The 15,155-nt window shown below is 48.0% G+C and overlaps 1 protein-coding gene across 1 annotated transcript in view; it reads left to right on the forward strand.

Annotated features, from left to right (window-relative positions):
• Positions 1-6,057: 6,057 nt before the first annotated feature.
• Positions 6,058-15,155, forward strand: part of FAS (Fas cell surface death receptor) — a 31,737-nt gene continuing 22,639 nt past the window's right edge. Inside the window, exon 1 of the mRNA XM_008152980.3 lies at positions 6,058-6,296. Coding sequence (XP_008151202.3) covers positions 6,267-6,296 — 30 coding nt within the window. The 5' untranslated portion in view covers positions 6,058-6,266. The remainder of the gene's footprint in view (positions 6,297-15,155) is intronic.

Raw genomic sequence — 15,155 nt, forward strand, 5'->3', positions numbered from 1 at the left:
TAGCTGCTCCCCTGCAGGCCTGGTCACCCCTAACTGCCCTCCCCTGCAGGCTTGATCACTCCCAACTTCCCTCCCTTGCCAGCCTGGTCACCCCCAACTGCCCTCCCCTGCAGGCCTGGTCACCCCTAACTGCCCTCCCCTACAGGCCTGGTCACCCTCAACTGCCCTCCCCTGCAGGCCTGGTCCCCCCCAACTGCTCTCCCGTGCAGGCCCGGTCCCCCCGCAACTGCCCTTCCCTGCAAGCCCGGTTGCCCCCAACTTCCCTCCTCTGCCAGCCTGATCACCCCTAACTGCCCTCCCCTGCAGACTTGATCAGCCCCAACTGCCCTCCCTTGCAGGCCTGGTCCCTCCCAACTGCCCTCCCCTGCTGGCCATCTTGTGGCAGCCATCTTGTGTCCACATGGGGACAGCCATCTTTGACCACATGGGGGCAGCCATCTTGTGTGTTGGAGTGATGATCAATTTGTATAGTACTCTTTTATTAGATAGGATGATACTTTATTTTTGTTTGACCGGACAATTCTAGCTCCTTAAATTATTCCTCCCAATATATTTTCATAGTTTAAGTAAAAATAAATTTGAAGATAATTTTATAAAAGAATTTTGATAAACGCCATAGATACCTTGGATATTCCAAGGGGATTTCAAAGCCAGAGTGGGGGAGGGGATTCCTGCTTCATGCCTTTCCTGGGTGTGAAGATTTTAAAAGTTTCAATTCCCCCTAGCTTACTATGATTAGTCAGGCTGACTCATTGTCCTTATTGCCTGGCTTAAAAATAACTCGTACGATACATGCTTGTGAAGGGCTATGGGGAGTTTTCCGATGGCAAAAATGCCTTTTCCAACCTTGGGTTGAGGGGAGATTGGCTACTATCATCTGTTTTCCACAGGGCTCTTCCAGAACTGTTTATAAGTAGTGTGCTTTCATAGTGGATGTTGAACAAACACTTGTCAAACTACAGGAAGTTATGCTACCGGGAGAACATCTAACCACTGGAAAGTGTTCTGAGATGGAATGATCCTCCTTGAAAGGCCGTGGGAGCCAGTGCTGGAAGGATTCAAATTAAGGCTGGTGCCTGGCTGGTGGGGCTGGTAGAACAGAGTCTGGTTTAAAGAGGGAGGTGTTGAGCTGGTGGCTCCAAAGGTGATTCCCACCCCAGGATTCTGCAGCTGTAGGTCAGAGGCTATCAGGAGTGGGTCAGAATGGCTTGGATCTCACACCCCTGAAGGGCCTTAAATATAGATCCTTGCCCTGGCTGGTTTGGCTCAGTGTATAGAGTGTTGGCCTACGGACTGAAGGGTCCTAAGTTTGATTCTGGTTGAGGGAACATGCCTGGGTTTTGGACTTGATCCCCAGTCCCTCTCCCTTCCTCTCTGAAATCAATATATATATATACTAGCTTTCCCATTGCAGGAAAAATCCTGCAATAGGATTTCCTGCTGCACTCTACCCCGCCTCCGTTCCTCCCTTGCCTCGCCTTCTCCTCCAGCCCGCCCGAGTTTCCCTTCGGCCCCGGCCCCACCTCCGCTCCGCCCTTGCCGCCCGCCCCGCCTTCTCCTCCAGCCCACCCACGTTTCCCTTTGCCCCCGGCCCCACCTCCGCTCCGCCCTTGCCGCCCGCCCCGCCTTCTCCTCCAGCCCGCCCACGTTTCCCTTTGCCCCCGGCCCCGCCTCCGCTCCGCCCTTGCCGCCCGCCTCACCTTCTCCTCCAGCCCACCTGTGCGTTTCCCTTCGCCCCCGGCCCCGCCTTCTCCTCCAGCCCGCCTTCGTTTCCCTTCGCCCATGGCCCTGACTTCGCTCCTCCTTTCTCCTCCCCCCCGCCCCCCTGGCTTGCTTGCTTCTTCGAAGCTTTACTCCCTTCTGCAGCTCTTGGCTTCTTTCGACACTGTCTTGATATGCAAATTAGCCTCCATCTTTGTTGGGGTAATTTGCATACTCGTCCTGATTGGTTGGTGGGTGTGGCTTGGCTGGTGGGCGTGGCTTAGGTGTAGCGAAGGTGCGGTCAATTTGCATATTTGTCTATTATTAGATTAGATACACATATATGCTAGAGGCCTGTTGTGTGTGTGTGTGGGGGGGGTGTGTCTCTCAGCCCAACCTGCACCCTCTCCAATCTGGGTCATCCCTCTCACAATCCAGGACTGCTGGCTCCCAACCACTCACCTGCCTGCCTGCCTGATTGCCCCTAACTGCTTCTGCCTGTCATCTCATCACCCCCTAACCATTCCCCTGCCAGCCTGATTGATGCCTAACTGCTCCCATGCAGGCCTGGTCACCCCCAACTGCCCTCCTCTGCTGGCCTGATCACCCCCAACTGCCCTTCCCTGCTGGCCTGATGCCCCCAACTGCCCTCCCTTTCAGGCCTGGTCCCTCCCAACTGCCCTCCCCTGCTGGCCTGATTGCCCACAACTGCCCTCCCCTGCTGGCCATCTTGTGGCGACTATCTTGTGTTCACTTGGGGGCAGCCATCTTTGATCACATGAGGGTGGCCATCTTGTTTTGCAGTGATGGTCAATTTGCATATTATCTCTTTATTAGATAGGATTCATTGGTAGGCATTAAATTATTCAATTTCTTCCTTACTTGGCTGAGATGGTATCTGGCACCCTCTAGTGATAGAAAAAATTTTTTTGGTAGAAAGAATGTCCCTAGTTATTTTGCTATTTCCTCAGGCCTGGGTAGACAATTATCTTTACTTAAGACTGAAATTGTAATAGTTAACTTGTAACAACTACTTTTGGTAACAGGATTTCTTATGCTGATCATAAGCTCTGGTGATATATAAATTAGAATTCTATTAGTTGTAAGAATCGGGGTTAAGCAAAAGTTGAGACTGTACGGAGTTGGGTAACTGTGTGAGTCTGGGGTTTGATTTCAAGATGACAGCAGGACTCAGGTGGCACTATCAGGCTTTGCCTCTCAGCAGAGTTTCTTCTCAGCCTGGGCCGACTCTGTCCTCAGCACTGGCAGGCCCACCTCACAACCACATCAGTTCCACACTTCACATCGTCCCACTTCAAATCCAATGGAGCAGGGATCAGGTCCTCCTGTTTCCAGCAAAAGTCACAAAGCTTACCCCCATTGAATGTGGGGTGCTGGTTGCCTTAACCAAGTGGAGTTTTCTGTCCTCCTCCTCCTCCTCCCACCTACATACACATAAAAGCCCTGGGGTTGGTGTCAATGCCCCGGTGATGGTCGCTCTGACTAGGCCACAGGACCCAAATACTTGGTTCCACTTTGGATGTTTTTGTGAAGGTATATATTTTCTTTTTGGATGGGATTAATAATTAAATAAGAGCTCCCCGGAGAGAGAGGGAATTCAGCCAGCAGACTGACTTTGAACTCAAACTGCAACTCTTTCCTGGGTCTCCAGCCTGCCAGCCTACCTTGCAGTTTGGGACTTGCCAGGTTCCACACTCACATAAGCCAGTTTTTGAAAATACATCTGTCTATCTAAGCATAATAGCTACTTCTCTATCTCTATCTATTCTAATGGCCCCGTTTGTCTGAAACGAACTACTACAAAGAGTTAAAAAGAGGGAAGGGGGTCAATTTTCCCAAAGGCAACTTGGAAGTGCTGTTACCAGGAAGAAGGGGACAAGATGTAGGAAAAACAGTCATAGATGCTCATTACAGGTGGGAATTAACAGTCAACGTATTGCTGTGGGTGGCAACTTGGTTGACAAAAATTTTTTGAACATTGGTTCCATGGAGAGAAGGAATAAACTTGGTGGTGAAAAGTATTGAAGGTTTTCTTCCCTCAGCTTTTTACATATTTAGATAAGTGTTTAAGTGCTATTCAGAATGACGTGTTCAATGGCCAGGGTATTTTTAGAACAGAAGCGGGCTTTAACTTATGTGGCATGTTTTGAGTACAATCAGGATGGTTGGGTCCAAAATATCTCCCACATCTGGATTAAAAAATTGTTTGTTTGTTTTTTTGCTCTTGAAGGATTGGAGGTCTTAGGAATTTATTATTAAAGTAAAAATGACCTTTGCCCTGGCTAGGTGGCTCCGTTGGTTGGAATGTCATCCTGTACACCAAAAAAAAAAAAAAAAAAGGTTGTGGGTTTGATTCCCAGCCAGGGCACATACCTAGGTTATGAGTTTGATCCCTGGTACATACATTGATATTTCTCTCTCTCCCTCTCCCTTCCTCTCTGAAATAAAAAGTACAAGATATAAAAAATAAATAAATAAAGTAAAAATGGCCTTTAAAGATGTCCAAACTGTTTTCCCCAGAACACCAGCATCCATGAAGTGATCATTCAATAGGTCCTCTTCAAAGGACTCCACAAAGAAGACAAGGAAGTTTGGGGGGAAATTCATATCATAGCCCCCTCTTAGATATTCACAATGCATATTAGCATTTTAAGAGCTCTGAGAATTTTTGGATTAAGGGGCCCCTTTCAATTAAATTAACCCCAAATTGTCTAAAATCATTTGACCATGAAACATTTCCCCCCACAAAGCACCTGTTGAACTTGGGGGAATTAGGTGTGGAAGTGGGGGGGGGGGTGATTAGAAAGGAGAGGGCCTCAGGAGCAAGAATATCAAAGTTTAATTCCTGGCTCTGCTGTTTATCAACTATCCAACTTTGCCAATGTTGCTTCAACTCTTTTGGCTACAATTCTTTATTTGTAAAGTAAGTTTACTCACCTCACTGGGCTAAAATGATAAATATTAAGTACGAAAGAACCACTTTTGAAAGTTGCTGGTTCATAATTCACTCTAAAGAGATGATGATTTTGTCAATTGTCTTCTCTCTTTTCTCTCTTCCCTTCCTTCCTTCTTATAAATTTTTTTCATTTCAATGAACTTTTTATTTTATAAAAGCTTTAGATTTACAGGAAAGTTGCAGAGATAACACACCATCAGCCCTAGCCCCCTTCCCTTCCTTGTGTGTGTATCCTGTGCTGGGAACTGTAGGAACAGACCCGGCACAGCCAGGGTCTTCCTGCAGCTCTCACTGACCTCCCTGGAGGGCGAGGCAGAGACAAGCACACCAACACCGACAAGACTGGTCATAAGTGCAGCTCAAAACACAAGTCATGCCCTGGCTGGTGTGGCTCCCTGGATAGATTGTGGCCTTGCAGACTGAAGGGTCCTGGGTTCCATTTCAGTCAAGGGCACATGCCGGGGTTGCTGACTCGATCCCCAGTAGGGGGTGTGAAGGAGGCAGCCCATCAATGATTCTCTCTCATCATTGATGTTTCCATCTCTCCCTCTCCCTTCTTCTCTGAAATCAATCAAAATATATTTAAACACACACACACACACACACACACACACACACACACACACACACACAAACCACAAGTCATCATACAAATTTCCCCTCCTGTAAAATTCTTGCAAACTACCTAAACAGACAGATCTACTTTTCCAAAATAACTTTGAGAGGTGTTAACCAGAGGACCAAAGAATTACCGCCCCCCCCCCTTTTTTTTTTTTAAAAGAAAATCGACCAGGAAATGAGTAATAAAGGAGGGGAGGGGAAGTTGTGAACCTTAAATACAGCCGGAGCTGGGGGATTTGTCAGGAGTTGTTCTCCTCTTGAGAAACAAAAGCTAAGGAGTCCTCCGCCCCTTGCAGAATCCCCACAGCACAACGCCTGGATCTTCTCGGGAATCACGGTCATTGCACACACTAGTCAGGACTCCTGCGACCCCCGCCCTCACAGCTGAGCGAGGGCCCGGTGTTCTCAGCAACCAGCCAAGGCTCCTGGCCCGCACAGGACTTGTGCGTTCAGAGCTCCCAGCCAGAGCTCAAATCCTGCCCAATCTTCCCAGTTAGAGCTGCTGAGGAGTTCCCATAGGACAGCAACTGGGTGTCCTCATTTGAGCGGGACAAGGCGGACGACTGTGGAAATGCCCCCGAATGGGGAATGCCCATTTGTGCAATAAACCTCACTCTTTCTCCACCCCCCGGCTCTGCGTTCCTCCTCCCCTCCTCCCTCTCCCCACCCCGGCTAGGGGCTGAATCAGTGCGCTCTCCCCAGCCAGGAGTTCCCCGCAAGGCTTCCTCCCCTCCCCCTGGCACGGGGGGGCGGGGGGGAGGAGGCGCATTTCCTTTGGCCGCTTCAGGGAGCATCGCGCACAGGTGCTCCGAGACACTCTGGAGAGAGAAGTTGGGAGCTGTGAGTCACCCCGCCCCAGTGCTGGGCCCCGGGAGAGGCCGGGCGGGGCTGTCATTTCTCCCCAGGAGCTGACCCGCGCTGCCGGGACTCAAGAAGCTCTTAAACTTCGTCGGATCGCTCCCCAGCGATGCCCCGGATCGGGGTTCTCCTGCTCCTGGTGAGTACTCCCCGCCCGGGTGGGGCGGGCGCTGCAGCGCGCGGCGGGGGCGGGGAGGGGCGGCCGCGCCCCGGGACGGCGATCCACAGCGTCCCCGGGGCTGCTAGGACCTTCGCTCCGGGTGCTCTAGGGGAACCTCTGTGCGCCGGGCCGGGACCTGGGAGGTCTGGGGGTCGCTGGAGGGACAGCTGGGCGGGAGAGACGAGGGGGGTCCAGCCGCAGGTCCGCTCCGGGCCGTGGGAGTGCGCGCCCGGCGGTGGGGGGACGCGGGCTGGAACCGGCATCGCCCGTTTCCCGCAAAGTTAGGGAATGAGCCCGAGGCAGCGGTTGCACCTGAGGCTTTCGGCCGCACCGTTTCTTTTTGCAAAAGTGAACTTGGCGCTGCTTGCGTCTTGTTTACTCTCTTGTCACGTCGCAGAAAAAGAAACTGTTTTTGTTTGCTTCCGGAAATCCCTCTCCTTAAGACTGCAAGTCACTGTCACAGGTTGTTTTTTTTTTCCCCCCTTCCTGCTTTTCATTTTCTCCTTGGAAACGTTCTTAGCGTGCACGCACTCCCACGCGAGTTTGTCCTCGGGGCTGGAGGGAGTGTCGGCCTCAGCGCTGCGGTGCCGGCTCCCACAGCGCACGCGCCCTGGCGCCTGCACTTGGCCTAAGAAGCCCACCTCTTTTGGAGTCCCCTTCTCAGAAATGCCAGCTCCACGGTGGCTAATAGAATAATCGTGGCCTCAGCAGGCTCATTGAGTCTCAAAGCCTCTGAAAGCCAATCGATTCTTATTTTATTGGGTCTCACCGAAGTTCCAGGCACTGTTAGGAGTGTTAATAACACGATCTCAATCAGTTCTCACAGCAGCTGTGTAGCGAGGAGGATGGCCTCGTGTCCATTTTACACATGGCAAAATGGCATTTGGAAAGTTTTTCAACCGAGCTCACACAGCTAATAGGTGACAAGGCTGGGATTTAATTTAATTGCAAAGCCCAGGGAGTTTGTTGATTGCACCCATTTCCAAAACACACACACACACAAAAAAACACAGAAGTTGAAAGAAAATCAAACACAATAATGTCTGGCACCATCTTATGATTGGGAAAAAAAATCTCCCTGATTGGAAAAATTAATTCTCCCTGGTTCCTTCAGAAATAAGGTGCAATATTTGGGGCCTTTAGAAACTTCCTTAGAGAAAATTTAAAAATCAAAATTGAGAAACCATTTATACAATCTCAAATCACATCCTTCTTGCCCTGGCGGGTAGTTCAGGAGCATTATTCTGATACGCCCAGGTCGTGTGTTTGATCCCCTGAAAAGGCATATAAGAAGAATCAACCAATGAATGCATGAATAAGTGGAACAACAAATCGATGTTTCTGTCTCTCTCTTTCTCTTTAAAATCAATCAATAAATTAAAAAACCCACATCCTTTCTCTTCCTTATAATTAATGACTACATTATTGCAATGTTGTTTGCTTTGGAAATCCCTCCTAGTTCTAGGGACAGCAATACTATACATGGAGCAACATTATCAAAGCAGGGAGCTGTACTGACTTAACTTTACACTATAGCACCTTTACAAGAGGGGCATATTTAAAGCACAAAGAAAACCTTGTTTTTCTGAAATAATGCATGCACATACATTCATCTATATGCATACATTTATTTATATATTCATGTTGTTGTATTATGTACAATATCATAAATTAAATACAACTTGTTTATTATACAGGGTGCTCCAAAAAATGTATACACACTTTAACAGCTGATAGTTCAATTTTGAAAATGAAATTTTTTTTTTAATAAACATGGCCTTTATAAAGTGTAGGTATACATTTTTGGGACACCCTTTATTTATATAATATGTGGCCTAGAAAATTACGATTTATTAAATACTAGGGGCCCGGTGCACAAAATTCGTGCATGGGGGGGTGTTTCCCTCAGCCCAGCCTGCACCTCCCCAATCTGGGACCCCTCAAGGGATCAGGCCTAAACGGGCAGTCGGATATCCCTCTCACAATCCAGGACTGCTGGCTCCCAACTGCTCACCTGCCTGCCAGCCTGTTTGCCCCTAACTGCCCTCCCCTGCAGGCCTGGTCCCCCTACCCCAACTGCCCTTCCCTGCAAGCCGATTGCCCCCAACTTCTCTCCTCTGCTGGCCTGGTCACTCCTAACTATCCTCCCCTGCAGGCTTGATCACCCCCAACTGCCCTCCCTTGCAGGCCTGGTCCCTCCCAACTACCCTCCCCTGCTGGCCTGATCACCCACAACTGCCCTCCCCTACTGGACTGATCCCTCCCAACTGCCCTCCCCTGCTGGCCATCTTGTGGCAGCCATCTTCTGTCCACATGGGGGCAGCCATCTTTGATCACATGGGGGCAGCCATCTTGTGTGTTGGAGTGATGGTCAATTTGCATATTACTCTTTTATTAGATAGGCTAGAGGCCTGGTGCACGGGTGGGGGCCAGCTGATTTGCCCTGAAGGGTGTCTTGGATCAGGGTGGGGGTTCCCTTGGGGCATGGGGTGGCCTCGGCGAGGGGCCTGTGGTGGTTTTCAGGCCGGCCATGCTCCCCGGCGACCCAAGCGGAACCCCTGGTATCTGGGGTTTATTTATCTTCTATAATTGAAACTTTGTAACCTTGAGTGGAGGCCAGGGCAGGCCAGGAACTTGGCTTCCTCCATCACTGAGGAAACCCAAGCTTCCTGCTCGCTCTGTGGCCGCAGCCATTTTTGTTGGGATTTACTTATCTTCTATAATTGAAACTTTGTAGCCTTGAGCAGAGGCCTGGGCCAGCCAGGTTGTGCAGGAAGCTTGGCTTCCTCCATTGTCGGGGAAACCCAAGCCTCCTGTTCGCTCCGTGGCCACAGCCATCTTGGTTGGGTTAATTTGCATACTTGCTCCTGATTGGCTGGTGGGCGTGGCTTGTGGGTGTAGTGGAGATAGGGTCAATTTGCATATTACTCTTTTATTAGGATAATTTATAAATGCAGATGAGTAAAAAGAAACAAAAACTGACATAACCCTGTCACCTAGATAATCGTTTACATTCTGTAGTCTGTCCTCCATTTCTCCCTTCTAAAGTGACTCTTTTAAATTTAGTTACACAGAGGCTGCCTTGCACCCACCACTTGCCTAATATCACGCCTCTATTCTGAAGTTTCTTTTTTTTTAATTGAATTTATTGGAGTGACATTGGTTAATAAAATTATGTAGGTTTTACATGTATAATTCTATACTATCTCATCTGTGTATTATATTATGTGTTTACTACTCTAGCTTACCATTTATCCCCTCTTGATATTCTTCTATATCTCCCTTCCTCCTTTTCCCAGTAATCATCACACTGTTTTCTGTGTCTATGAGGTTGGGTTTTTTTTTTTTTGGTTCTTTTTTTGCTTAACCCTTTACATTTTTCACCCTAACCCCCAAACCCTTCCCTTCTGACAGCTGTCAATCTGTTCTCTGTCAATCTCTTTCTATTTTGTATGTTAGTTTATTTTGTTCATTAGAATCCACATATGAGTGAAATCATGTGATACTTGTCTTCCTCTGACTAGTTTCTTTCTCCAGGTCTATTAATATTGTCACAACAAATAAGATTTCCTTTAAAAAAAAAGTTTTTATTGATTTTAGAGGGATAGGAAGGAAGAGGTATAGAGAGATAGAAACATCAATGAGAGAGAATCATCGATTGGCTGCTTCCTGCATGCCCCTGCTGGGGATTGAGCCCACAACCCTGGCATGTGCCCTAACCTGGAATCAAACTGGTGACCTCTTATTTCATGGATCATCTCTCAATCACTGAGCCACACTGGCCAGGCAAGATGTCTTTTTTTTTAAGGCTGAGTAGTTTTCCATTGTGTAAATGTACTACAATTTTGTTGTTGTTGTTGTTTTAATCCACTCATTTACTGATGGGTACTTAGGCTGTTTCCAAATATTGGCTATCCTATCTAATAAAAGAGAAATATGCAAATTGACCATCACTCCAACACACAAGATGGCTGCCCCCATGTGGACACAAGATGGCCACCACAAGATAGCCAGCAGGGGAGGGCAGTTGGGAGGGACCAGGCCTGCAAGGGAGGGCAGTTGGGGGTGATCAAGCCTGTAGGGGTGGGCAGTTAGGGGTGACCAGGCCTGCAGTGGAGGGCAGTTAGGGGTGACCAGCCCTGCAGGGGAGGGCAGTTAGGGGCAAATAGGCTGGCAGGGCAGCAGTTAGGCATCAATCAGGCTGGCAGGGGAGTGATTAGGGGGTGATGAGATGACAGGCAGAAGCAGTTAGGGGCAATCAGGCAGGCAGGCAGGTAAGTGGTTGGGAGCCAGCAGTCCAGGATTGTGAGAGGGATGTCCAACTGCCCGTTTAGGCCCGATCATAAAAAGAGAAATATGCAAATTGACCATCACTCCAACACACAAGATGGATGCCCCCATGTGGACACAAGATGGCCACCACAAGATGGCCAGCAGGGGAGAGCAGTTGGGAGGGACCAGGCCTGCAAGGGAGGGCAGTTGTGGGTGATCAGGACAGCAGCGGAGGGCAGTTGGGAGGGACCAGGCCTGCAAGGGAGGGCAGGATCGGGCCTAAACGGGCAGTTGGACATCCCTCGAGGGGTCCCAGATTGGAAAGGGTGCAGGCTGCGCTGAGGGACACACACCCCCGTGCACGAATTTCGTTCACCCGGACTCTAGTTGTAAATAGCACTGCAATGAACATAGTAGTGTGCATATACTCTTTTGAATTACTGTTTCAGTTTTCTTCAGATACATTTCCAGAAGTAGAATCGCTGAGTCATAGGTAGTTCCATTTTTAATTTTTTGAGGTAACTCCATACTGCTTTCCACAGCGGCTGCACCAATCTGTATTCCCACCAACAGTGTATCCTCTTTTCTCCATATCCTCACCAACACGTATTGTTTGTTGATTTATTGATAGCCATTCTGACAGGTGTGAGGTGATATCTCATTGTGATTTTAATTTGACTTTCTCTGATGATTAGTGATGTTGAACATTTTTTCATATGTCTATTGGGCATCTGTATATCTTCTTTGGAGAAGTGTCTATTTAGGTCTTTTGTCTATTTTTTAATTAGGTTGTTTGTTTTTTTGGTATTGAATTATATAAGTTCTTCATAAATTTTGCATGTAACACCTTATTGCATGTATCCATGGTCGGCAAACTGTGGCTCGTGAGCCACATGTGGCTCTTTGTCCCCTTGAGTGTGGCTCTTCCACAAAATACCACGGCCTGGGCGAGTCTATTTTGAAGAAGTGGCGTTAGAAGAAGTTTAAGTTTAAAAAATTGGGCTCTCAAAAGAAATTTCAATCGTTGTACTGTTGATATTTGGCTCTGTTGACTAATGAGTTTGCCGACCGCTGGCATGTATCATTGGTGAATGTCCTCCCAATCAGAGGGTTGTATGTTCATTTTGTTGATGGTTTACTTTGCTGTGCAAAATATTTTAGTTTGATATAGTCCCATTTGTTTATTTTTTCTTTAGTTTCACTTGTCCAAGGAGACATTAGAGAAAAGATTGCTACAAGAAATGACTAAGATTTTATTGCCTATGTTTTCTTCTAGGATATTTATAGTTTTGAGTCTTACTTTTAATCCATTTTGAGTTTATTCTTCTGTTTGGTGTAAGAAGGTAGTCTAGCTGCTTTTAAGATTCTCTCTTTGTCTTTAACCTTTGCCGTTTTTTAAATTTTAATCTTCACCTGAAGATTTTTTTTTTTTTATTGCTTTTCAGAGATAGTGAAAGGGAGGAAGGGAGAGGGAGAGAGAGAGAGAGAGAGAGAGAAATACTGATGTGAAGGAGACATATCAACTGATTGCCTACTGCACACGCCTTGACCAGGAGCAGAGAGTGAACCCACAACCACAGTAGATGCTCTTGACCAGGAATCGAACCCGCAACCCTTCAGTGCACAGGCCATGCTCCAACCACTTAGCCACACTAGCCAAGGCCAACCTTTGTCATTTTAATTACGATATGTCTTGGTGTGAGCCTCTTTGGGCTCATCTCTCCCCCACCCCCACCCCATTACCATTTATCCCCTCTATGCCCTCTTTCACCTTCACCTACCTCTTTGGGTTCATCTTGTTTGGGACTCTCTGCACTCCCTGGACTTGTGTGTCTTTTTTCTTCACCAGGTTAGGGAAGTTTTTGGTCATTATTTCTTCAAATAGGTTCTCAATCCCTTGTGTTCTCCCTCCTTCTGGTACCCCTATAATGCAAATGTTATGCTTCATGTTGTCCCAAAGGTCCCTTAAACTATCCTCATTTTTTAGAATTATTCTTCCTTCTTGCTGCTCTGACTGGGTATTTTCTGCTACCTTGTCTTCCAAATCACTGATTCGATCCTCTGCTTCATCTAATATACTGTTTATTCTTTCTAGTGTATTCTTTTAAAAATATATATATATTATTGATTTTTTTACAGAAAGGGAGAGGGATAGAGAGTTAGAGAGTTAGAAACATCGATGAGAGAGAAACATTGATCAGCTGCCTCCTGCACACCCCCTACTGGGGATGTGCCCGCAACCAAGGTACATGCCCTTGACCGGAATCAAACCTGGGACCCTTCAGTCCACATGCCGACACTCTATCCACATCAACTGATTGCCTACTGCACACGCCAAACCAATTAGGGCTCTAATGTATTCTTTATTTCAGATATTGTATTCTTTATTTCTTACTGGTTATTTTTTATGCTTTCTGTGTCATTTTTCATGCTCTTTAAGTTCTCACTAGGTTCCTTGAGTGTCCTTATAACCACTTTTTTGAACTCTATTTCTGGTAATTGCTTACTTCCATTTCATTTAGCTCTTTTTCTGGAGATTTCCTGTTCTTTTATTTGGAATTTGTTTCTTTGTCTCCCCAGTTTGGCTGCCTCTTTATGTTTGTTTCTATGTATTAGATTGATCTGATACATCTCTTAGCCTTTGTATGGTGGCCTTATGTAGTAGGTGTCCTGGGGGAGCCAGTGGCACAGTCTCCTTGATCAGCTGCGTTGGGTGCTCCAGGAATGTCCCTTGTTGGGTTATGTGGCCCCTCCTGTTGTAAATGAATCTTGATTGTTACTGCCCCATTCATGCATGAGGCCATCCCTCAGGCTGGTGACTGTGAGAATTGACCCTGACCGCAGTGTACAAGCTGCTGTGCAGATGCTGACCATAGGAAGCAGATTACACCTCAGCAGGGTCTGGTACCACTTTTGAAGCTAATTTGATCCTGCTCTGATGCTGTCTGAAGCTGGCCACTAGATGTGTCTGTTCTAGGGTCTTTTTGGAGGGACTCTGGTGCAGGTCAATGTCAGACACTGCCTGTGACTAGCCCTGGGCTACCTGTTTGGAGATACAAAGTGATCCACAGTTTGTGGGCCTTGGTGTGCATGGGAAGGACTGGATCAAGCTGCATACCAAGTTGCTTTCCACCAGCACCGAACCCAGTGGCAAAAGACCCAAGGCTCCCCAAGATCTGCCTCCACCTGCCTCTGCCTGCCAGCTGCCAGTTAGGCTCAGTCACAGATACATTCTCAGTGAGTGCTGCTCAGCAGATTGATACAGGTTTAATCTTGGGTCTGAGGCTACTCAGCAAATGTCCCAGGGTAGACCAAGCCTAGCTGCCACCTGCTAGGTGCTCACACACCTTTGTGGTGTGGCAGAGTCTCAGGGAGTCACCAGTGCCAGGCCAGCAGTTTATCAGGTCCAAAGAGACCAAGATTTGGCCGTGTGAAGGGAGGGCTCTGCACCAGTCTGGCATGTGAGGGGAAAATGGCTCTTGTCCTAGAGCCATGTATCTCAGTGTTTCCCAGATTCTGTCAGGAGTTCAGTCTCAGCAGGGTGGGGACATAAAGAGTCAGGAAGATGGGGCTAGTGGATCTCCCATGAGGGAGAGGTATCCATCAGGCTTGGGGGGTGAGGGGTAGTGGCTCCCACCCCTGAGTCACACAACTCAGTCTTGCCTGGATTCTGCCCAGACCTCGGCAGGGTGGAGCCACTCTCAGAAGATTGGATTTGCCAGGAGCCCCAAATGTGGTGACTGCAGATTATCCATGGTAAGGAGGCATTGCCAGTCAGGTTCATGAGAAATTAGGGTGCATACCCCCATCCCAAAGGCACACAACATAGACACTGACACCCCCTAAGTCTGCCTACACCCCAGCCCAGGCAGCTGACTGCTCAATAAGGCATAAGTTCCACAGGGTGGGACAACAGGGAGTCCAGGCAGTGAGCTATTGCATTCCCCCAGGCCAGTGGTCGGCAAACTCATTAGTCAACAGAGCCAAATATCAACAGTACAACGATTGAAATTGCTTTTGAGAGCCACATTTTTTTAACTTAAACTTCTTCTAATGCCACTTCTTCAAAATAGACTCGCCCAGGCCGTGGTATTTTGTGGAAGAGCCACACTCAAAGGGCCAAAGAGCCGCATGTGGCTCGCGAGCCGCGGTTTGCTGACCACTGCCCCAGGCTGATGCCATCTGCAGGGGAGAGCTCCACCCAAGAAAGATGAGGTCTATGGTATGGGAGAAGGACTCCGCACAGGAATCCTGGTGGATGGTCCTTCAGCTCTCTCTTCAGAGTTACAAACCCCAGTCTCTCCTCCAGTGACTCTAAATCCACTCCACCGGATGCCAGGGTGAGTGGCTGTGAGTGAGATTTTGTGACCCTTTAGGAGGGTACCTGTGTCTCTAGCAGACTTTCATTTCTCCCTGGTGGGCAGAATCCCCACTGATACTCATAGCCAGATGTTTTGTGGGCACCTGTTCTCAGCTCTGGTGCTCTAAGCTGGGGAGCTTGGTTTGGGGTTGAGACTGTTTGGGGTTGATGCTGTTTCTGAGTAAATCTCTCTGGGACACTAGTAA

Source organism: Eptesicus fuscus, chromosome 17, assembly GCF_027574615.1.
Source record: "Eptesicus fuscus isolate TK198812 chromosome 17, DD_ASM_mEF_20220401, whole genome shotgun sequence".
NCBI classification, from domain to species: Eukaryota; Metazoa; Chordata; class Mammalia; order Chiroptera; family Vespertilionidae; genus Eptesicus; species Eptesicus fuscus.